The sequence below is a fragment of the Strix aluco genome, chromosome 5 (genome assembly GCF_031877795.1).
Source record: "Strix aluco isolate bStrAlu1 chromosome 5, bStrAlu1.hap1, whole genome shotgun sequence".
Classification (NCBI taxonomy): domain Eukaryota; kingdom Metazoa; phylum Chordata; class Aves; order Strigiformes; family Strigidae; genus Strix; species Strix aluco.
Genome location: NC_133935.1, coordinates 87,614,628 through 87,638,831, shown reverse-complemented (window position 1 = coordinate 87,638,831; position 24,204 = coordinate 87,614,628). Strand labels below are relative to the sequence as shown.

The 24,204-nt window shown below is 43.6% G+C and overlaps 1 protein-coding gene across 2 annotated transcripts; it reads right to left on the bottom strand.

Moving 5' to 3' along the window:
• Positions 1-270: 270 nt before the first annotated feature.
• On the bottom strand, positions 271-22,302 carry COPG2 (COPI coat complex subunit gamma 2). Of its 2 annotated transcripts, none has more exons than XM_074828117.1 (24): positions 22,198-22,302; positions 20,958-21,010; positions 20,126-20,206; positions 19,162-19,233; positions 17,909-17,988; positions 17,000-17,075; positions 16,478-16,570; positions 15,245-15,331; positions 14,039-14,196; positions 13,218-13,351; positions 12,432-12,499; positions 11,619-11,807; positions 10,661-10,756; positions 10,020-10,263; positions 8,692-8,767; positions 6,834-6,937; positions 5,815-5,940; positions 5,041-5,103; positions 4,780-4,919; positions 4,245-4,416; positions 3,156-3,274; positions 2,286-2,424; positions 1,790-1,888; positions 271-795 (listed from the first exon to the last, which is right to left on the bottom strand). In XM_074828117.1, exons 1-24 carry the CDS (start codon positions 22,232-22,234, stop codon positions 665-667), a joined length of 2,637 nt encoding a protein of 878 aa, XP_074684218.1. In that variant the 5' UTR covers positions 22,235-22,302; the 3' UTR covers positions 271-664. The 2 variants fall into 2 exon arrangements, with proteins under 2 accessions (XP_074684218.1, XP_074684219.1); XM_074828118.1 differs by having other exon boundaries at positions 3,156-3,253.
• Between the last annotated feature and the right edge of the window lie 1,902 nt (positions 22,303-24,204).

The following is a 24,204-nucleotide window of genomic DNA, read 5'->3' as shown; positions in this document are numbered from 1 at the left end:
GTTTGGGATTATCTGACATAAGGCTCAGAGAACTGAAAATGCCTTGATAGGGGAAGTTTAATCTCTCTCTCTGTACATTGATTTTTCTGTACAGAAGAGAGGAGACAATCATGAAGCTATTGTAAATTTGCAGGTTGGCAGACTCTGCAGGTTTTGTGTGTTTTTTAACTGCTTATGTTTGAAATTTTATAGCATCCCTTTAGGAATAAGGGGCTTCTGCTGAGTAAACAGCCATTATGGGCTATTTTTTCTGTACTGAAGCAGACAGAATTAGAACAAAAAATTTCTATTTTATTAACAGTAATTCATATGAATTCCACCACTTGGACCAGTGTTTATTTTCTGTTAATAAAAATCAGTTTTGACAAAAGTCTGATTCCATTTTCTTACCACCTGCATCTTTTATCTTCCCTGCTCTACTGCAAGTGGCCAGAGATGCAATAAGTTAGACGGGAATGTGTAAGTGACAACGAGGGAAGGGACAAGGGAAAGGCTCAGCACCAGCCAGTCACTATTGCCACTACTGTAACATCATACAAAATATTTACCAAATTGAGGAATAAAAACTACATGCAGAAGGACAGACAGGCTGCTTGATATCTGGTAAAATACCCAACCAGTGCTTGCAGAGGAGGTTTCCACCACAGTCGACGTGCTGTAAGACTCAGCCTACGGAAGCCAGGATGACATCTACGGGCGTTTCTTCCTTGCTCCTAACTGTCACCTGCATGGTGACCCCGTCTCCTAGCGCAAGCCTGGACCTCACCAGCACGTCGCAGCCGCCTCTGTATACACCTGGGGACAAAGCAACAGTTCAGAGATTACTTTAAGAGTGGCTCAGTGATCTAGGCCTAACCCAGGAGCCAACAACTTGGTGAGTCCAAGACAGATTCAGCCTACGGCCAGTTGCAGAGAGGGGGAAAATGACAAAAAAAACCCCAAATCCCAAAAATCCCCTGAGCTCTTGAGGTCAAGACTGATGATAACATATACTGTCCTAATGAAACAGACCTGCTGGAGGGCTAGGCTGATTTAAATAGGTAGAAACCAGAAAGTGGCTAGCTGAAGCTCGCTTCTGGTTTGAGAAGGCAACACATACCGTAATTCTGCTGTGCCCTCGCCGTTAAGGGAGGAATAATCCTCCTACACTTCTACTAGTGGGCTTGGAAGCGGCGCTCCTGGAGGTAATTCAGAGCCCAAGTCAAGCCACCTCCAGTCCTACTTCAACACCACTACACAGACAGACCCGGGGTTACCAATTCTACCTCTGAAATAAATTAAGATCTGACTCTTCTGTCACGCTCACGGCGGTTTTGTTTTAATAACTGCAGCAAAGTTTTGTAGAGCACTTCACTGCCAGGGATTGCACAAAACTGTAAGCTTGGACCACAGGCACCAAACAAGAACTTGTGGGTACTGTGGGCCAATTCAGGATGTGTGTCTAGTGATAGGAACTTGAAAACAAGATGGTCCTAGGAACCCCCTTCTGAGATAACCTCAGGCAAGGAGTTTTGTTACGTGTCTGCTCTGGAAGTTCTTCATTCAGAAGATTCACTACTATTCCCTTAAATAAAATACCTCAATTCCAAGAGACACAGCCTAGTCTGAGTACACCCGCGACAGCGGGTTCCAAGTTAGCACCAGCTGCATTCAACTCGCTGGTTCACCTCAGCTTTCTACAGAGAAAAAAACCTCTGAAATAAGAGCAGAAGGTCCTAACCCGTTTCCCTTCATTAGTAAAAATCTGTGGGGACACGGAAACATCGAGTTCAGTAGTGTGAATACTTACCAGCTAAGTAGAGCGTGTGAGAATTTTTGTTCTCTGGCACTTTATCTGATCTCTCACAAGGCTGCATGCCCAAGAACTTGATGATGTTATTGACAGCTTCTGCATTAGAGATTGAAAAAGAAAATGACCTCCAGGTTGGTGCCAGGCTTTCTGTCAGAGCTAGTTTGCAATTAAAGACATTCTCTAAGCACCCATTAACCATTTTAATTCATTACCTTGATTGCAGCCCCACCAACACACCTACTTGCCACATCCCTCCTGCTGTTTTAACAGCCCAGGAATGCAGCCCGACCTTCAACCAGCCTCAAGCAAGAGCACTGCCAACCTTCCACTCACGGTAATCCCAACATTGCAACACAAAAACTTGCTGCTGGGACATAATGCCACGACGGAGGGCACCAAATTCTCCTCCTACCACACTAAATATATCCTCAGCATGGCAGATTTATGAGGATTACTATGTGGGTCACCAATAAATGAGGAGAGATCATCTCACCATCAAGGGTTTTAATCGAACTAAGTGCAAAGGTTTCTTCTTTCTCAAAGTCATCTCCCACTTCTTCCCACGCAGCTGCGAAGTTAGGCTTTAAAACCTTCTGAATATGATCAGACACGGTCACCTCCAAATCTTCCAACTGACAGAAAAGCAAGGGAGATTTTTCAGCTGCCAGTTACAGAAATGATCCTCATCTTAGAAAGAAAAAGACAGACAAAGAGAGACAGCAGCGTTTTGCCAAGACGACTCTGGCACGCCTGGCTTTAATTTCAGAAGCACACAATAGCATCTAAAAAGCAGAGAGGAAAAACAGTATTTATGGTGGTCATCTGTAAAACTTAAAAACATTTACACAAAAACATCTGTGAGACCAAAGAAGCGCAGAAAATGGGGCAGTCACTTTGTGAGTTAAAGCCATTTTAAACCCATACTGGGCATCTGAGGAGAGATTTTTCAGAATCCAGAAGGAGCCTTTACTTCCTCCAAGCCCAAAAGACAGGCACTTTCCTGAGATCTGACTTGTATTTCAGTGATTGAGAACACAAACACAATAAACAGAAGTGCAAATGCTTGGGGGGGAAAGATTGGGCCACAGTTCTGAAAACAGACTGGAAGTTCTTCCTTCCTTCCTGTCTGTCCCCACAAATCTTATCTCCACAGAGCACTAAAGCTAAACTAACTTTTGGCAGAAGAAAGGTTTTGGGGAAGGATCTAAAGTTACAACTACAGCATTTTGAAAACGGAGTTTCAGGCAGGCCTGTCATTCTCTCCTACTGGTTTCAGATCTGGAAGGAAACTGTCAGCCCAATGGCCATGTGTATTCAGAATCAGTGACAAGAAAAAAAAAGACCCAACAAGTCCTGAACTTACCACATATTCATCGTCATAGCCATCTTCTTCTGGCACGCCTGTGTTTGGGTCACAGTCTCGAACAGTGAACTTCATTGTGCAACTGAAAGTACAAGCAACTGAGGGAGGAAAGAAAAAGCCTGTATAGGTTAGTGGTGCAATTTCTTCTGCTTGAGCCCTCGCTTCCCGAAGAGAGACCGGAAAGAACGTACATTAGCTTTGCCCCAGAAGATACAGACGTGGCCATGGTCAGAGCACTGTGCAACTTCTTATAAAATCTCCCTCCAGACTTTAAGACAGGGGCCAAAGGAGGATCTCGGGAGTATGCCATAGTGTAACAAGCACAGGCTCACTGACTCGCAGAGTGCTGCGGCGAGATCCACTCAGCATTAGCTACCAGGAGAAACTCTGCAAGGGTTTCTGACAAGTGGATTACGATCCAAAACCACAGTTCAGGGAATTTGGACTAGTTCTAATCTTTCCTGGTATTAAAGCAATAACCAAGAAATCCACCCTGCTGACAACCTGAGTCATCTTAAACCAACTGCAAATCCAATGGAGTTTCTTTTTAAGTGTGAATAATAGAAGTAAGAAAGGGAAGTTTTATGCCCAAGAATATCCCTTATTTCTACCCTTCATAGCTGTTTCTAAATCTCTAAAGAGAGGAAAAATTGCACTCATCAAATATGTAGAGGCCCAAACTACTAATTTTTTTTTCCATTTGCATTTTCCTTTTACTGATGTTGTTCTTGAATACTACCAACAAACACCAGTGTTTTCAAATGTGCTCCTGTCACTGATTCAAGGTAGTAAATTCTGTTTCCTCTCTTACCTGCATGCTCTCCAATCTTCTTTAACATCCCATTTTTAATCACCCAATACCACTCATTATTTTAAAAGTGCATGTATTATTTTGTAAAAAGCATGTATACTATTTTGCACAAACACAGGTTCTATAGAAAAACCAGCATGTCACACATGAGGAAAAAACCGTGCTAGAATCTCAGTATGCCCTTGCCAAATCTCACACCCTAAACATTTTATTATGTGTTCTCCAAAAGTTTCATTTGAGGGATTTGTCATGCAGAACTACTCCCTCCCAGCAGATACCTGCAGTGGGGTCATCCTGGGGAATCTGGACAAGGGTGTAACACATGCCCGGCTGGTTGTAAGCCAGGCTGGGCGCTGGGATGCAACAGATCACGTCGTAAGCGTCTGACGGCTCCATCTGCACAGTGACTCTCTCTAACAGCTGATCATTTAATGTGTTTGTGCAATCAAACTGCAAAAGAAGAAATTGAAAAGGACTTGAACATAGAAGAAACAATTCTAATCAAGAATTTTCCCCCAAATCAGCTACAATAGTCCACAGCATACATCCTGCACATTTGATCAAGCCTGCTGTTCTCACTGAACAGCTTTTCCCTCCAATTTCACTGGAATTCTTTAACAGATGGGATCATAACCCCCATCCTTTTTTAACTGTTGAGGCAAGTGGCACACGCCCTCTTAACTCAACCTTGCAAATCCCTTCAGAGAAGCTGTCCTCTCCAGGGCAGAGCAACAACACTGCTTACACTACACCCAGGCATCATTAAGGCCCAACTCCTATTGCACCCTGGCAAAAGCACGTAACGTCTCTCACCTGGAAAACGATGTGATTTGTGAACACGTGTTTAATACAACGAACAAAATACTCTGTTTCCGCTTCTGTGAGCTGCACTGGTTCTGAAGACTTGAATAACAGACCCAAGTTCTTAAACTCTGGAATGGCTGCCAGTTGTTCTGCACAGAAAGGAAAAGAAGATGACAGACACTTAGTGACAGCCTTGTTTATTGGCCACAGACCTGTGGCCAATCCTCCCAACAATTCAAGCGCTGGAGACCCACTGATCTTCTCTCCTACCTTGAAATATGTCCTGACGTGAAGGAGCAACTTTCTCAGGCTTGCTGGTCACTAGGGCAATCTCTGTGATGAAAAAAAGCAAAGATATTGTGCTGTCAACTACACCATGCAGGAGTTTCAAATGTTGTTCTATTTCCACTAGAAATTCCTTAACTTGTAGTGTTTCACACATTCTGCTGCAAACCATTGCCAGACTGGTTCCTCACACACACACACTAAAATATCTTTTCTGCAAGACAGTATTGGATTGTAAGGAAAGAAGAGGAGAGATGTTTGAGTAATGATGAAGAAACCACACTTTAGTCCAGAATAGCCAGCAAAAGAGCTGGAAGAACAAGGGGAAAAACAAAACAAAACAAACCTTTTCTTAAAAAGTTGCACAAAGTCAAAATGCAAGAATTGCGCAAGAACATGGAAGAAAGCCAGTAAAGTGACTAAGCGCTTCTGGAATGTACTATTTTCAAATATTTATGAACTAATAAATTCTGATTATGTACAAACTCCTCTCTGGAAACAAGATCAACAAAAGAAATAATGACATTCTTGCCAATCCATATTTCTTTGGAAGAAGGCTGTCTTCCTTTATCTGTGAAGGACTGGGTAGGCTTGCTTCTGCAAAGCCAGTGACATCGTAACCTGGGGGGCTGAGCCACCTCCAGTCTTGGCCTGACCCTACGAGGATGGCAGCCAGTTTACAGACATCAAGTGTCATTATGGCAACCTGAACGCTTAGAGCTGCACCTACAGCTTATTTAAATGAAGCCTGAGTGTTACCTGCTTTCTGTTCAAAGATTGGTGCAGTAGCCAGTGGAACTGTTTTCATATCAAAAGGTTTGTCAGAAGGCTCCAGGGTATACTGGTGCAGGGCTTTCTCCATCCCAGGAACAGAGACGGTCAACCCTGCAAAGCAGAAGCACAGGTAGAAAAAATTTTAATAGCAGCAACTGCCAGAGGCCTCCAGGCACTATGATACAGGCTTCCCAAACGAACAGTGCAAATTTTGGCTTGCCCACTGCACCAAAAGCAGTAAGATGGCAGAGTCTGAAAAAAACTTATCTGTGTCTCATTACCTCCCTCTTAAGATATAAACCAGGAATATTATTTAAACAGCTCTTCTCTGTAGTCTGTCTGTTGGTTCACGCTGCAGAGAAAAGCTCTAGTGAGGAATCTATCAGCTAGATAGATATGGTTTGGACTTTGGCTAATAAAAAGCTGGTAGAAGCACTTAAATTTCTCAGTAAACACAAAACACACATGCTAAGTACTTCAAGATACTGGATAGAATAAAAAAACTGCTCTGAAGATGACACAGGAAGTTGCCATTCCAGAAGGTACTGCAGTCTAAGCAGTCCACTCAGGAAAAGTCCTCTTGCAATAGTCTTAAATATGTTAAATATTCTGCTTGCATGAACTTTCAACTACAAGCCATAAAACATTTTTATAGCCCATTCTGGCAACAAGATTGCCATCCTCATTTTATAATGGAGGAGGCGGAGGAAAGATTAAGAAAATTGCTCAAGTGAAGGAAGAGGCAATGATAAAAAAAGTCCAACCCATACTCCTGCTCCACTTCCTAGAAAATTCTTCCCATATTTTGCTAAATCTGCCATTCTCAGTTAGCACAAGTGCTTTGCAGGTTTGCAGGCTTGGGCCAGAAAAACCACACAGTTCTGTCCTTTCTAGTTATTCTGACTCAAGTTACACTACAGAAAACTATTCTTACAGCAGCAAAGCCCACCCGTAACACAGGATGTGAAATAACAGCTCAGGCTTCTTTCTTTTTTATTACTGACCGTTAAAAATATAGGCAGCATTCAGTGCTATCTGTCTCTGCTGCAGTACGTTCAAGTAGAACGTTGCTCTGTCCCGAACTTCGTCATCACTGTCCATCATGCATCTGTTTTGGGGAACAAGAGGACAGCAGTCAGCCAGCTCAGTGCTAAAAACAGCACCAAAAAGATTGGACTCGATACTGCAATGAGAGTCTGAGCTCCCTCAATAGATTTCCAAATTATGCAAAAAAGGTGTTCGTACAACACAGTAATTGAAGTTTATATGCAAGCGTCACATCAGAAAACTAAGATTAAAGGAGGTGTGTATGTGAATTGCTAACACCATGCACCCTTGCTAAATTATAAAATATACACCTGCATTTTATGGCTAGTAATTCCAATAGGCACCATATGGTTGCACCTTTCCTTTTTTTTTTAAAGCATTCTTCCACAATAGAACAAAAGCAGAAGAAACAGACAGATTACAAAAATAAACATGTTAAGGGTGCTTTCTATTTCAGCCTGAAAAAACGGCTGTGTGCTCGAGTTTTTCAACTATAGCAAGTGGTTTATATAGAGAGAGTCCCTCTCCTTCCTGGCAACTTCCCTCCCTCCCCACATTGCTCAAGTCACTTCTCACAGTTGTAATTCGCTTGCGCGTACATTGAGGTTGCCTTCTGCTCAAGCAGTTCATAATCTGAATTATTCTTCTCCCCACAGAAGCCAGACATGGCACAGGTTTACACCGTAGTGACAAGAGAAATGAAGAACATGGTATTTATGGTACCGACAATTTAAGGAGGCTGAATGGTTTTAACAAGAGACACGAACCTGCGAAGTGGTAACACCTGAGATCACTACTCAACCGTACACAGAAGCTATTTATGAGTAACATGGAAATACATTTTCTTGCTTCAAGGGATGCAAAAAAAGTACTAAACTACTGCAGATTTATTACCCACTGAGGAATGTTTTCAGACCAGATTACAGAATCATAGAATCATCTCAGTTGGAAAAGACCTTGAAGATCCTCCAGTCCAACCATGAACCTCACACTGTTCCCAACTCCACCAGATCCCTCAGCGCTGGGTCAACCCGACTCTTCAACCCCTCCAGGGATGGGGACTCCCCCCCTGCCCTGGGCAGCCCATTCCAACGCCCAACAACCCCTTCTGCAAAGAAATCCTTCCTAAGAGCCAGTCTGACCCTGCCCTGGCGCAGCTTGAGGCCATTCCCTCTTGGCCTGCCGCTGGTTCCTTGGCTCAGGAGACTCATCCCCCCTCTCTGCACCCTCCTTTCAGGGAGTTGCAGAGGGCCATGAGGTCTCCCCTCAGCCTCCTCTTCTCCACACTAAACCCCCCCAGTTCCCTCAGCCGCTCCCCATCACACCTGTGCTCCAGACCCTGCACCAGCTCCGTTGCCCTTCTCTGGACACGCTCGAGTCATTCAATGGCCTTTTTGGAGTGAGGGGCCCAAAACTGAACCCACTCATCAAGGGGCGGCCTCACCAGTGCCAAGCACAGGGGTCAGATCCCTTCCGTGTCCCTGCTGGCCAAGCTATTGCTGATACAAGCCAGGATACCATTGGCCTTCTTGGCCACCTGGGCACACTGCTGGCTCCTGTTCAGCTGGCTAGCAATCCACACTGTCAATTACCATTAGACATTTTCATGATTAATCATATCTTTCATTTGCTTGTCTCCAGCAGTGCTGCGCTCCCTCCAGCCAGGAAGGAAAGACAGAAGACAACCAGCCATCTCCCGACTCCTCACCTGACAACCCCAGTGCAAGTTCTGACCCAGTCTGACCTTGCTTCTGTGGAGCCAGACCACCCAGTGTCACCAACAAACTCAGCACATGCCCAGGCATACCCACTCACCTTTGCAAAAGCACCAAGATGCTCGGAAGAAGATTCTCGTTCTGGGCACCAAACTTTGCTAGCGCACTTACAGCAGCTAGAGAAGAAAATGGGAAGATCTCAGAGGTGCTCAAGCGACAGGCAAATACATTCTCACAGTCAGATTCAAAGCACTGTGAGTACCATTGTCCTGAAGTTCCAATTTACACAGTTTCACTTCCACACCATAAACCTTCTAGTTATGGAAAGACTAAACTACTTCTATGTTCTCAAACGGAAATAGTTTTGTGGCAGGGAAAAACAGAACAAGATCAGCTTAACAGCCCTGCAACTCTGTTCTGAGAGAACTCTCTATCAGATAAGGTTAGTTCAAGCTCCACAGCTCACTGCAGTTATTGGCCCCTCTGCCATTAGCTGTAGCTCACACCCCCAGAGAAATCTGTTTTCCACACACAAGGGTGAGGAGTGTCCAGTGGCAACCAGGGCCAGACTGCACCCTGTGACTTTGTAAGGAGTTGAAACCCCTCAGCAACCACTCAGAGCTGCCTGCCCAAACTAATCTCATTTCAGCTCAGCATCAGCTTGAAGAAATTCCATGTATAGAAAGAAGAAAAAGCTCTATAAGGATGTACAAGCTTATGGCCTTGGCAGTTAAAAAAGAATCCATGTTTTCACAATGACAAAGTTTCTAGACAGTGTACGCTCTCTGGGGGGTGCTCTTCATGTGCTCCTAGGTCACAATTAGGAAACTGTGACCAAAAATCAAATGCAATCTGGATCATACTATATTTGTGAGCTTGTTTTGCTTCCTCTCTCCCAGTAGTACTTCCTCTTCTAACAGGCAGGAGATCAAGCTGATGCTGACATCCCTCCAAATTCAAGCCTCAAGCATGAAAATAGGCTGAACACCCTAAAGGGTTTGTTGTAAAGGCTCCACAGGAAGGAATTATCAGTCTGCAACATGCTTCCAAGGAAGAATCCTTGTCTTGTGGGGGGAGATTTCCATGGAGATGATAGACTATAGCAGACAATTCTGTTAAATAGGGAACTAGCAGCATCCCCTCCTCATGTATTACCTCCTGCCTTCTAGGAGACATACAAAGAAGGGACTAGAAGCTAATATATTGCTTATGTTCTGTGAAGCAGGACCACCAAGGGCTGATGCTAAGATGATATGAGGAGTTTAAACACACTGCAGGATAAAAAAAATTATAGCTAATGTACAAAGATCTAGCTCTTCACAGTGCCTGTGGAGCAACCGTCGCCTCTCATCCCCAAACTCAGTTTTGGGCTTGAAATTTCTAGCAGAGCTCAGATATGAAACCATCAAGCATTTGAGCTGAACTTACCGGCCCTCACAGCCTCGTTCTCCAGCACCACCCTGTTGAATATGAAGCGGATGTACTTGGACGGGGACGGAGTCCTCGGCCCCTCTTTCCCGAGGAGGTGCAGGATCTTTGTGGCTAGGACAGTGTGTTCGCAGTCTTCAATGAACTCGCAGAGGTGAGCCAAGCCTGATTCCTTACTCTCAGGATTCTCCTCGATGATGCTGATTATACAGTCCACAATGGCTCGCTTGTACTCAAAGCCACCCTGGGAAAGGGAAATCAAGGACACTGACCTGGCAGGCAGAGCTCAGACCGCAGCGCTGCTCAGTTCCCCTCACGCTTCAATTAATTCTTTCCATTGAGGAAAAACAAGCATTTGTACATAAAAAGAAAAGAGAAGGAGTGCTGCATGACCAAACAGGGTCTTCCCAGTCCCCCCTGACCCATACAGGCACATCATCTGAGCACCTCTTCAGCCCAGGTTTTGATGTACCGGCTCTAATTCATAAGCACATTTCAGACAGGTCTGACCCACGAGATAAACAAGGTCTTGGCCATCAGTCAGGCCCCATCACTGCTGCGCACCAACAGATGACAGAAGAGACCCTTCCTATCATCAGAGCTACCTGCCAATAACTGCACAAAGAAAGTTTCACACATACATCATCCCTGAGCATGTTGGAGAGGAAGGTCATCATGACGCTGTGCTTCCGCGGGTACTTCTGGCACAAAGCACTGATAGCCTGTACTACCACTACCTGCAAAATGACAGAGAAGGATGTTAGTCATGTGCATTTATTTTTCTATGAAAAACACAGGCTTCTCACTATCTCAAGTTGTCACCTTGGTAGATTAAATTCCTGTAGAAGGATAAAACCAGGCAGTGGACTGTCAGCGTGAGTGTGTTAACAACCCTGGGCTAGCACGCTGCAAGACCTGGCTCTGCTAGAGGGATTGTATTTAGGACAGACTACGTTAATTCAAAGGCCTCCCCTCCCTCCTTCTGCCCAGTGATGATCCTCACCTAAGCCTACCTTAACTTGTTGCATTTTGTCATTAAAACTCTTTGCAGTTTTAAACTTGCCTAATACTTATTTCCTTTTCTCATAAAATCAAGAACTTAAGACCGCTGTACACTAGTGGACATTGACTTTGTAGAGACATGCTATGCTCCTCAAGGTAACTCCATGGTGTAAAAGGGACAGCTACAAGTGAACTACCATCCTTAACCAAGTTATTACCCCAGTTCATAGCAATTAAATTTGACAAACTAGGTAGAAATTTACAGCTCACACTGTTTCCTAACTGTGTATCAAATTGATCAGAAGAGTTAAAATCCCTCTTCCTCTCCAAAGAGGCAACCAGAAGGCAGTACAAGGTTTTGCAGGACACTGCACAGGAGCCAGGAATCCACAAACGACATTTATCCTTTCTTGGAGTGATGGGAGGAAATGACAGAGTCTAAGTTGGAAAGCAGAGGACTACACCTTTGGAATTTCAAGCTGGCTTTGCTCTATCCGACTAACTCACTGAAGTATTAACAAATGGGAAAAGCTTCATAAAAACAAGAATGGGAGAAAAACCTGCAGCTGGAAAGAGCAGAGGCCTCCAATGCCACACCTTAAACTCATCTGATATTTCTGACACGAAGGAAGAGATCTGTTTCATGAGCCTGTCTACACTGCTCTCACTGCCTGTCTTCAGCAGCGTGGTGATGGCGAGGGTAGCGATACTGCGGTTGGAGTCAGTGATGAGGTTTTCCAGGTCCAGGTTGCAGGCGGTGACTGCAGATGGATGCTTCATGGCCACCTGTAAAGCAAACGATTCCAAAATTATACGGGGGGGGTAATAACATCCTACAACTCAAAGTTTTCAATGGGGCAAGAATTAAATCCATTTTTTATTTGTATTTTTTCTAATTACCGCTCTGTTCTGTAAGGATTGCAACTAAACCTACATCATATGACTGCTGGCAAGATGCCATCAAAGCTCAGGTTCTTTTGTTTCAGCGTTTCAAATGAACTGTAAGTTACAGCTCATGGGTTTGACAGTCACAAACTGCTTCCGTTGCGGTGTGCAGCTTTGAAATCAGAATGTTATCTCCTTCACACATGTCCTATTCACACTTTTTGTAGTATTAAACATCTGGAACTCTGCTTCCTTACAGCTGAAAGCTCACAAGTTATCCAATCACAGCTTGGTATAGCCCTGTGATCCAGAAATGAACAAAAATAGCTTGAGTGTAGAAAAGATTTCTGTCACACCGTGAGATCTGGCATGGAAAAGGTAATTCTCCAGCATGGAGTATTTCCAAATACAGTAATCACCAGAGCAGTCGCTCTACTTTAGGTAACACAGCATTAGGCACTGAAGTCTGGCCTCCTCTGAAGCTCAAAGATTTATGCTTGTTTAGAGGGTTTTGGAAACACTCACTTTATTAAGGGTCCGTACAGCTGCGTATCTCAAGACAGGTTTGGGAGAACTACAGAAAAGCTGCAGCACTGAAAAAATTAAAAAAAAAAAAAAAAAAAAATAATCAAAAGTAGTAACTCACAACAAAACGTTACAGAGTAGACACTGTTTAACAAAACCCGGCTCCCAGTACTGCAATTCCAGGCCCCTGTAATGTCTGGGGAGCAGAAGGCGAGAGCCTTCCAGGTGAGGAAAGGGAAATTGCCTTGTGCCAGCACTTTGATATTGAGAGGTGCAAATAGTTTTAGTCTGAATTCACCACAGAAAACCAGATACGGTCTTTTTCAAAGAAACGGAATAGAGAGGAAAGTCTAATGTATCCCATTTCAGCTACGTGCTGCTAAATATTCATGCAGCTCCATCCATAATTTATCACTTGCTCCACAAGCAAGTTAAAAATAACCTCCCGTTTTTCATCTTATATCAATAATAGGTGGTTTGTGTAGTCGCCTGTGGCACATCTGTGCTCCTCTACCTTCCCTCCCACCCCAACTTCCTGCAGCTGGAAAAAGGCAAGAATCGCCCCGTGTCACCTCTAGAGCCCATTCTCTAAAGCTCTGGATGAAATAAGGAAAAGGGATCAATGTGCTTGGAATCCAGAAAGGGATCCAAAAAACCCCTAACCTGGGGACAATCAGAAAATTCAGATTTTGAGCCCAGTATTTTAGTTATACTGTACTGTCTTTGATGTGCTTTACCACCCTTTTTTTCAGCTGCATTGGTGGTACAAAGGACTCTGTGACCAACCTGAAACAGCCGGCGCCAGCTCCCGGGCTGTGCAGTTTGGGAGATGGATGATTGCAGAAGCAGCTTCGTAAATAACCATTTCATGCTTATTCCGCAGACAGCTCTCAATGAAGTCAAAGAGTGGACTTTCATGGCTACAAACAGAAAACATTTCACAGCGTGATGCTGAATTACATACAAACCACTAACAGGACACTTCTGAGAACTGGACAGAAAGCACAGCTAATGTACCAGCTTTCAGGTTTCCTACACGACCATATCGCTCGACTCATACCTGAGCTCTAAATTTGCTATTTATTATTATTCTATTCATCTTTACATTATCTTCTTCAAGCTAGAAATGCTGCATTCTAGAAATAAATACATTACTATTAATCACGTATCACATACCACTAACAAAAATTCCCACTTGATAAGAGAATTTTATCAGGAGCTGATTTTCTCAGATAACTATACCCTCCTCTGCTGGTATGAGAGATCAGAAGAGATCCTGTGGTTTATATCCCCACAATATAGGTAGATCCTTATTGCGTTTGGAATGCATCTCACTAGACAAAGTGTAAAACATCTCCAGAGATTATTTTGCAGTTTTAATCCTACTCTCAGCGAAATTTTGGTGGTGTGGTGCCAAAACAAAAATCCAAACCCTGCCACACGTACCACCACTCAGTTCAGTCTAGCATTCTGCTTCTACCTGCTTTTTATTTTTAACACTGCAGTTCTGTGTGTAGATTTCCACAAACTTTAAAAAACGCAAATTTCCTAGCCACCATTTACCTCAAACTATAATTAGTTTTTGTAATTCACATGCTGCCTCTTACCCCTCTTCAGTTTCCTTCAAGAGTTTGCTTGCAATTCGGATCAGCATGCAGTAGGCAAACTGGGATTTCAGTCCAGATTTAGTGAATTTATTCAGCATCTTGGAAACCGCAAGGCGATCATTTTTTCTAAGGTGATAGAGCAGCCCCAAAGCATGATACTAGGAAATCAGAAACAGAGATGTGCAGGTATTGAATACACACTGCAGTTGGGAAAGCCAGGATGTAAGACATAAGAGGGCTAATAACTGCTGCTTCCTAGCAGAAATACCTTCTAACCTCAAACGAGCTGAGTTTCCTGACAAGTTACAAAGATCTGCAATATTTCCTTCCCCTTCCTGTCCACCAGAAGAGAGCCTCAACATATTTGTGAAGATCAAAAGATCTACGAAGTTAGTTTACTCCCTTTTCTCCCCATTGTGTCAGAACTGCAAAGGCTTCAGCTTACTAAATTATACTGCACGATAACGCTTGCATTCCTAGTACACTCAACATCCCAAGGCCTTTAAATGACAGCTGACCTTACAAAAATTCTCAAGGCATTTATGGTGAAAGTACAAAAGGAACATTTCTAGTCGCTTACCAAGTTGTTTTCGGTTTTTTTTCTGTAAGACTGATTCGCAGTAAGACGTAATGAAGCTGCTAACTGGGCAAGAACAAAGCTGATTTTACAGACTTGTTTCTGATCGTTAGTCTGTAACGCTGACTGAACATACAGAATACTTTCATTTCCATAACTTTGGAATATTTGTGCAAAGATTTTGCTAATAGGGATATCTTACTGATATTTGGGCTAATCTCTGTAGCACATGAGTCCTGTAGCACGTGGCAAATTTTCTGAAGCCAAGACATGAGATGCTGATGTTGTGGCAGTCAGTGAGATAATTTAAGTGTTTTGAAAATTCAGGTTCAAAGCCCTTCTGCAACTACTGTGAAACAGTCAGCAGCATCCCAGCTATCCGAAGGTTAGCAGGGAAAGGGCAGAGGACTGCGCTTAAAGAGCCAGCTCTTAATTACAGATCTTGCACTGGGATCATGGAGAAACTTGTAATTTTTTAAAACAGTTGTTTCCCTCAAGTCACAATTCTTGTTTTTAAAAGAATAAGGGAAAAAGGAAAACCAGTTACTTTTTCTAAGGTTATCTTAAGAACTCACAGAGTACCATTAAAACCCTGTAGAGTTTCCTGGGGCAACCACGCTCAAACATACCTGCACCATGATGTTGTCACTAGAAGCTGCTTCTTGAGCTTCGTTGATCCACCGTTTGACTACGTCATAACTGATCTTCATCATATGCTGGAAGAAGCCACAAATTGAGACTGCAGACAAACTAACATTAGAAGCACAGTGAAGTACCATGAGCCTTGTTTTCAGTTTTAAAGTTTACAGACTTGGAGACGAGCCGGGGCTTTGCTGCATACTACAGGTAACAAAGAATAACTCTCAAATATATGGTTTGTATGGATGCACTTGTTTCAATAAAGAGAATCAAAAACTCTCCGAGTTACTTTTATGTTCAAACAAGACAGAAGACAGTACTAGGACAATTCACCTGCCTATGGTTGGTCCAGCAGGAAGACTTCAGCTCTCAGTGTTAATACAACTTTGTTTGCACCCTCAGGGCCCTAACATAGGCTCTACTCCACCTCATCAGCTGGAGCTCTTGTCTCCTGTTCCGCCTTCTCAATTTACCAGTGCAGCCAGTCTCTTTATCCTATGCACCCATAAACCACTGGTTTTTTCTTACATTGCAGTCTCAGACTACCATGCTTTCACTATTCTCCTCTTTAATAAAAATATTAATCTAACAAGATCTTTCCCAGCTTTTTCTCATAAACAAGGGAGCAGAAAAACAGTGACCTTCTTCATCTTGCCCTCCTACTGCATATCAGCAAAAAGAATCTTGAATTGCAGTCTTATCAGAGCAGCAATTCCATGGATTTGTTTTTTGCAGAGCACAAGGCAGACTGCTTTTATTGCCTGTTACAGAACTCACATGCTCTTTCAGAGTCATCAGTGTTAGTTCTACAGCACAGAACAGGTTGTTTCTACTCACTCTCACCAAGCTGATAAGCACTTTCACAGTTATCAGTGTGCTTCATTTTCCAAACCAGACAAGGCCACTCCCCAGAGAAATTAATGTTCTACACCAGCTGCATAAGGAGGTGACTGAGCGTTTTGCACTTAAAGTTATTATAACTGATGTACTCTAAAGCAGGAGAATGTTAAGGAAGGAGTTTGTGAAGGCAGTCTGCTTGAGAGGAAGGAAACTCCACTACTATTTTTTGGTTATTTTTTCTGTGAGGAGATGAAGTAATCTCAAAGGAAATGGATATGAAGAAAGAAAAAAACAAAGACCAGGCAGAGTTATAAATGCAGCGGACTAGTCTTCCCAGCCACAACACAATGCACAGATTTACAAGAATCTACTGCTTTACTTACTAAGGAAGACACCAGTGCAGAACTAGACACACTGGGGACTTTGTCCACAATGGCTTGCTTCATGTATCTCTCAATGGCTTGTAACATCGTACCCTGTGAAAGGGAAAAAGAAAAGTGTTGATACTTTGGAGGCAGAGCATAAAAGCAGTATAAGGCAAAAAATATACACACAGCACATTCAAAAGGCCCTCAGAAAAAAACTTGAGCTAATTCTGAAAAAGCATAGTTCTGCAAGGGAAAGGAGTACCAGCTGCACAGTCCTGAAGGTTCAGTGACGTGATCCAAGTCTACAGTAAAGCAATCTCAGATCAGAAACCAGAGCTCCGAAGCTCCTGTCTTCTAACTCCATGTTTACAGTGCTACAGCTCCACAGAGCTCCTGACATCTGCAGAGGGCTTCAGCGCAGTCCTCCCTAAAGCAGCAGTTCCATTACTACTATAAAAATACACCCTGCGAGAGTCATTTTTCTATTTTAAATGCACTCATCATCTCTCCCACAACAGTGATGTGATTTGTACTTACATCGGTGATCCTGCAGAGAGCTCTGATGGCCGGGCCTCGGTATACATCCTCCTTCCCTGTCATGTCTTTGGTCAAACTAAAATAATCAAAAGACACCCTGTTAACATTTCTTTAGTGTCTCGATGTCTTGATTCTTTTGTGACAATCACCTCCTCTCATTTAGCTGTTCTTCCAGCTGTTACCACATAACTGCTAAGCTCTAGTATTGGCTAGAAACGACCTCTTAATAATTAGCTGTTTGAAAATTATTAACAACAGATTCTGTGGAAATACAGAACATTACAAAATGCATAGTCTGTAATATTGCTTTGCCATAGGCCTGGTTTACTTAACAACAACACTAAGAAGGACAATGGCTGAGCTCATTCTAACACACGAAATTTTGGTTTAGATAATAGTGAAGTTCAGTTTGCTGAACAGCTTTAAAAAAATATAAAATAAAACAATTGCTTAGTACAAGCCACAGACCCAATTTTTGCCCTCGCAACAACTGTAATGTCTATTCTGTAGCCAAAAAAATTGATATTCAGTTGAACTGAACTGAGCTTTGCTCTGCTCTTCCCTAACTGCTCTGACAGCGAAGTGAAACAGAAATCACAGCCTAAGCTTTCACAAAACCATCAAGCACCAAGAATTTAAAGAAACCAAACAAAACCAAGAAAACCAAGCAGCAACCGACTGATAAACTGCAGGCAAGTCTCTTGCTTTTTTTAGAAAAGCCTAATAACACAGGAGGAAGAAATTAACACTTCATATGGTGACACATACTCTGTATCATGGAACAATTTGTCTTCCCTTGCTGTATCCTTTAGCATAATTACAAAAAACCACAGCAGCTAAAACAAACACATTAAGATGGAGCTACTTATTTCAGAGCTCCAGTACTGTGTTTTCTGTAGGTTCTATTACCTGCTCGTGACAATGATGACATCCTCAGAAATATTGGCCATCTCTTTGATAGTAAGGTAACACATTCTTCTAAGGGTTTGCTGTGAAAGTGTATTGCAGAAAACCATTAAACTCCACAGCAATCATGAATAAACACTTCCTATAAGTTTTAAAAGTTAATTAGAAGTTAAATATTAACTTCAAAAATTAAATAAGCTTTTAAATAGGGCATCCTCTTTCCCCATTTCTATACAAAGCTACAAGCACACAAGTAAAACCATGTTTGGAGACTGGATAACAGCCTTACTCCCTGTTATCAAACAAACCAGGAGAAGAATAAGAGATATAGATCTTATAAAATGGTAAGACCAAAAAATAAATCCACATGTTAATTATGAAAGAAGTGATACATCATGTCTGTATGCAGAAGCCTCCCAATTATCAGTTAAAAGCTTTAAAAATAACTTCCTCTCATCTATTTGTTACCGTAAAAGAAAAATAGAAATATGCAAAGAGCACTGGCACTTTAGTTCTTTGACAGCAAATGATGTATTTACACTTAAAAAAAACCCCAACCTACTTTTTAAGATGTGGATACGAGAAAGGCCTCAAACACCGTACTTCAAAATTTTCATTCCACCTTTAAACAGTTACACATGCAACTTTCCTCAGCCAAATCTCTAAAAACCTGAAGTGCTAGTTCGTTTTTAACAAAAATTAATGAGACACTTCCCCGAGTTCTTACACTGTTTGAAAAAGAGATCAGAGAAGGACTTTACATTGGGGAAAGTCCAAAGTTTAATCCAGCATTTTTAGGATGTTCTCATCCCTCGACTCCATGCTGATTCATCAGTAGAGCAAGTTGTTCTAGGGAATAGCAGTATTTGATCTACAGGCAACTTTTAAATTCTATTTTGAGTTAAGCAGATGGGGGTTATTTGCAAGTGTAAGAAACAGTCATAAAATTATACTGATTTGTATATTAATATACCAATTTGCATATTAAGTGATCACTCACATTCTTTACAACAGTAACTCAACTCAAAAAAAACCAAACAAACAACACACCACCAAAAACAACCTGCAGAAGTAACCATGTTATTATTCAGTTATTTGTTTCCAAACCATGAATTACCTTCAGCAAGTACTTTGCATGCAGAGCTTATCCTCTGAGGTATTTGCCTCACCCTCCTCCCACATCCCAATATCCAACTGTTTTGTCATTACTGCAAATCCAGACAAAACCAGGGAAGCAGCAAGTTGTAGGTACTTACATCATTAGATTGAAATAATCTGGTCATTGCAAAAAAAGCTTCTGTGGCTTCAGTGGTTCCAAAGTGTTCACCCTGAAAATAGCATAAAAGCAGCGAGAGAAAAAACACCATCATTATCGAGCCACCTCCACCTTTCAGTCCCCACTTGCAGTACCTACTCAGACACAAAGAATCTTTTCTCTGAAGACTTTTTCTTGTGCGAGAAACAGTCCCTCCCTCACCGTGTGTCTCCTGAGGAGTACATGCCAAGTTTACCCTTATTATCTACTTGGTTTCAATATAAATGCTCTTCACAGTGGTACATAATGTCTGGTAGAATAGTTTGACAAGTAGCCTGTGTTCCCTCTTTTGACATTAGTGTATTGGCAGTTGTTTTTGTGTCGTGCTTGTTAACCAGAAGGATCCCCTTGCTTAGAAGGGATCTGCTTAAAGATGACTGGTGCCAATTAAGATTGAAGAGCATAGGACCCCCCCCTAATTGATTGTAACTCTATGTTAAATACTGCCTGACGTGCAAGAAACCTGATCTGTGTGGATACCTAAAGAAAATCTCCTTCCTTATGACGTTTCCAACTTCTCCCCAAACGAAGACATCTTCCACTTCACCACTTCCTGGCCTATGTTTTTACCTCACCTCACTTATTCCTACTTTAACTGGGCAAACACAAGTGGCTTTTGAATTGCACAGTGCTGTGGTGATCACAGACCAACCAGCAGCTCTCACTTGGCACGCAGAAAAAAAAAAAAAAAGTCTTAAAAGCTTCAATGACACATACCTCACTCGCCTTAGTGGCAAAATTGGAAGGGATAGCATAACACTACAGCAAAACCACTCCATTTCTGATGTCTGCAAAAGCTACCTCCCAAATCTGACATGAAGAGGTATAAGACTTTCACACGGACAATTATCAGAAATTAGCCTCAGGAACATTCATTCTGGCTGGGAAGAGATGATAACAGTTACCTGGTTCAGCAAGTAAAGGATCTTGGTAAGGATGTGCAGGCATCTTCGTGGATTTATAGGGGTCTCATTAAAGATACGTGCCTACAAACACACAGCATAAATACCATATTACAGTGTAACCCAACAATAATAATTTCTCTTTCACCATAAAAAAGTAAAGCAATTTGTTCTCAACTAAGCAGCTTATAACTTTTTTCATTCTAAAAATGTGTCCCAACGAGTGTACCCCTGTCATTCAGCTCATGCGTGTTTAGTTTGCTGGATGGACAGCAATCTGAACAAACAACAATAACTTGGTTTACCATCTGGAACAAGCAAAAATACTTTAAAATAAAAGTGTAACAACTTAATTCTTTCTGTAGCATCTGTAGCCCAAACACTACATAGCACTGGTCTGCAGGAACACAAAATTGCAATTACTAAGTTCTTACTTATAGCTCTTTGCACCCACAAAAATTTCCCATTATTTAACCACACATTCACCTCATCATTTGCAATCATTCTCAGAGTACACAAAGAGAAGCAGGAAAACCTGTTACACTGTACGTCGAACGAGCACAGGAAAACAGGCAGACCACCTCTTCAGAAAGAGCACACTGAGATCCTGCATGTCCACACGGAAGGCAGAAGCCACATCTAATCTAATTACCATAAACCCCTCAGAGTAACTTGATATGCACTTAATTTACATATCCTGTGATTTTAAACTAACTATACGAATTTAGCCATTCACATTTTCCAAGAGTTGCACTGTAAAACTCCCTTAAGCTGCTAACGCTTCCTGAAGGAAAAAAAATAGAGTTAAACAGTATTAGACTATGATGATTCATACCTCCTGAAGTACAGCACTCTTCTCCAAATGCTGGAAAGGATTAGAGCCACTACCTGAGGAACAAAAAAGACCTCAAAATTAGGGAAATGCATTCTTCACAAAACCCAACAGAACTGAACATGCAGGAACAGCCCCTAAACTTTATAAAAACACCTCAATGTTACTGTGACATTCCTCTTGGAATAACTGATGTTCTCCATCAACAACTTTGAATTCCCTTTCTTAAGTTGTATATTCAGAATTACAGAAAAAAAAAAAAAGCAGTGGAATACTTGCAACATAGCTGGAAAGTGAGGAAGAAGAAAGGAAATTTGTCTTAATACTCTCTTTACATAAAACTATTTACTTTTTTTTTTCCTATTTTTATTCCTTCAGGCACAGAGCACTGAAGACATCAGGACAGAGCTAAGTATCAGGATCTGAAATAGAAGTATATCGATCAATGCACCACTAAAATAGGCTACTCAGCAAACAAAAAGAGCCTGGCTGCTGCACATCACAAAATCGTTAATACTAGACCATACTGTAACTTCTCAGCCTTTTAACAGCCCAGATCCAGCCGCTGAGAGTAATTAATTTCTTGGAAATGACACTTCTCTGTCAGCAGCATACAGAGACCAGCCTTCTAATCCACATACACAGCGAAACCACCTCTCGGAGCCACCGTTACAGACACATAAATCCCTCCAAACCCTCACTACTGCTTCTGACCCTCTTCCTCCAGCAGTAATTTTTCATTTTCAGTTCCCACATCCCAAAGACGCAACCACTCCTGACACACAGTCCAAACCACAAAGTCTTGCGTGTGGGGACGGCTGCTGTCCCGCTACCGGCCAAAGGAGCGGACCCCGATCAAGCCCTGCAAGCACCGCTCCTCCTCACCACACAGCAAGGGCGGGAAAAGGCTACCAGCTGCAGCCCGCAGGCTTGCGGGGAACCGGAGCCCTCCGAGCGTGGCCTCAAGGGCCCGGGGCGGGCCCTGCAGCCCGCGGACCATCCTGAAAGGACGAGGGGAGGCTCCAAGGGAGGCCAGGGCAGGGGAAAACAGGTGGAACCTTCTTTCTCAACGGTCGTTACCCCCCCTCACCTCAGCGGCCGTTACTCCCTCCCTCACCTCAGCGGCTGCTACAGGCCGCAGCACGCGCTGGGCGCCAAACGATCCCTCCCCTCAGGGCCGCACCGCCATGCCCCCCCCCCGAGCCCGCCCCCGGCTCCCTCCCCGCCGCCGCCAGCCCCGTACCGGACTCCTCGTCCTTCTTGTCAAACTTCTTAATCATGTCGCCGCCGGTCGCCCCCCTCCCTTGGAGCTGCACCGCCGCGGGAGCTCCCGGCGGAAGGTCCGCCTCCCCACCTCCATCTCTGCCATCTGATTGGGCTGCGGTGCTGTCACTCAACTCCCCGAGCACCTAGGTGGGGCTGGGCGCCATCCGTCCCTTCAAGCCACGCCCCCACCCCAGCTGCTGAAGGGGCGGGGCCGAGCCGAGGTGAGGGCGCGTCTTAAAGGAGCCGCGCCGCCATTTTGTGAGGGGGTGCTTAGCGTCACAGAATCCCAGAATCATCTGGGTTGGAAAAGACCTTGAAGATCCTCCAGTCCAACCATTAACCTCACACTGACCGTTCTCAACTCCACCAGATCCCTCAGCGCTGGGTCAACCCGACTCTTCAACCCCTCCAGGGATGGGGACTCCCCCCCTGCCCTGGGCAGCCCATTCCAACGCCCAACAACCCCTTCTGCAAAGAAATCCTTCCTAAGAGCCAGTCTGACCCTGCCCTGGCACAGCTTGAGGCCATTCCCTCTTGGCCTGCCGCTGGTTCCTTGGCTCAAGAGACTCATCCCCCCTCTCTGCACCCTCCTTTCAGGGAGTTGCAGAGGGCCATGAGGTCTCCCCTCAGCCTCCTCTTCTCCAGACTAAACCCCCCCAGTTCCCTCAGCCGCTCCCCATACTGACTGACTGTCAGACAGACGAAGCATCTGAGCTCCTTGGCAAAAAACCAAACACACACTTCAGCCACCAGCTCCCCTGTGAAGGGAGAGGCGAGGAGCCTTTGCACAAATGCTGAGGTGTTTTGGCAGCAATGGTAGCGCTTTGCTGCTTGCGCACTGAGGAGGCCACTGCTTCCCTTCTCCCCGTCCCTTCTAAGACAAAAGGTAATGGCCTCAAGTTGCACCAGGGAAGGTTTAGACTAGATATTTCTTTCCAGAAGGGGTTGTTGGGCATTGGAATGGGCTGCCCAGGGAGGTGGTGGAGTCCCCATCCCTGGCGGTGTTCAAGAGTAGGGTCAACATAGCGCTGAGGGATCTGGTGTAGTTGAGAACTGTCAATGGTTGAACTAGATGATCTTCAAGGTCTTTTCCAACCTAGATGATTCTGTGATTCTAAAAATTCTAAAGCTAAAAAGGAGCTGTCTTAAGTTAGTAACACCTCAACAAGGTCCTTCTGAAAGATGGAGAGCAAACAGCCTCCTTCATGGTGTTGGGACCCTCGATAAACCCCAGGGATGATGTGGATCCCCTGTCATGGCACCATTTCCCACAGCAATGACCGACCTGTGAGGTAATGGAGGGATTTATTGGGTTGTAGGTGCTGCTGAGCCACTCGGCAGCTGCCGTCCATGCTGGAAGACATCACTGCCAGGCAAGGGGATGACACGGTGGGTCTGGAGAAGGGCAGAGAGGGACAAGGTGAAGGGAGGTTGCTGCAAGTATACTTGAAATTACAAGACCTCCTGACCTTGTTAGCGTATAGAAACCAGTAACACTATTTTTATTTTTCTATTTTACTGCAACGTATATAACTTCATTTATATTCTTTTCCTAGCTACCCCCTGTAGTCTTACCCATTTGTAAAATATCTTGAAACCTGTAACTCCTTGCCTAGTGGGGATAAAACAAGCCTTGGACAGTCCAGTAAACTCCCTGAATACATTCCTGACAACAGGAATGTAAGAATGCAAGATAAGCGCCTGAGAAGATGCCAGCGTCAAGATAAGCGACTGGAAGCCAGTTTAAACTAACCACCTTGAAACAAACAGGAGCTGAAGGACAGATCAGCTATTGCCATGATCATACGTGGACACAGGAAGCCCAAAGTTCAACTAGCAGACAGTGTGAGGAAGACTACGTGGACCACCACGGGAGGGAGAAGACCCTCACTCTGTTTTTACTACGCGTGCTCAGACTATGTAAATGAATTCTGAGAACCCATTAGCATAAGACTGCCTTTTCCAGGGAATCTGATGAATATGT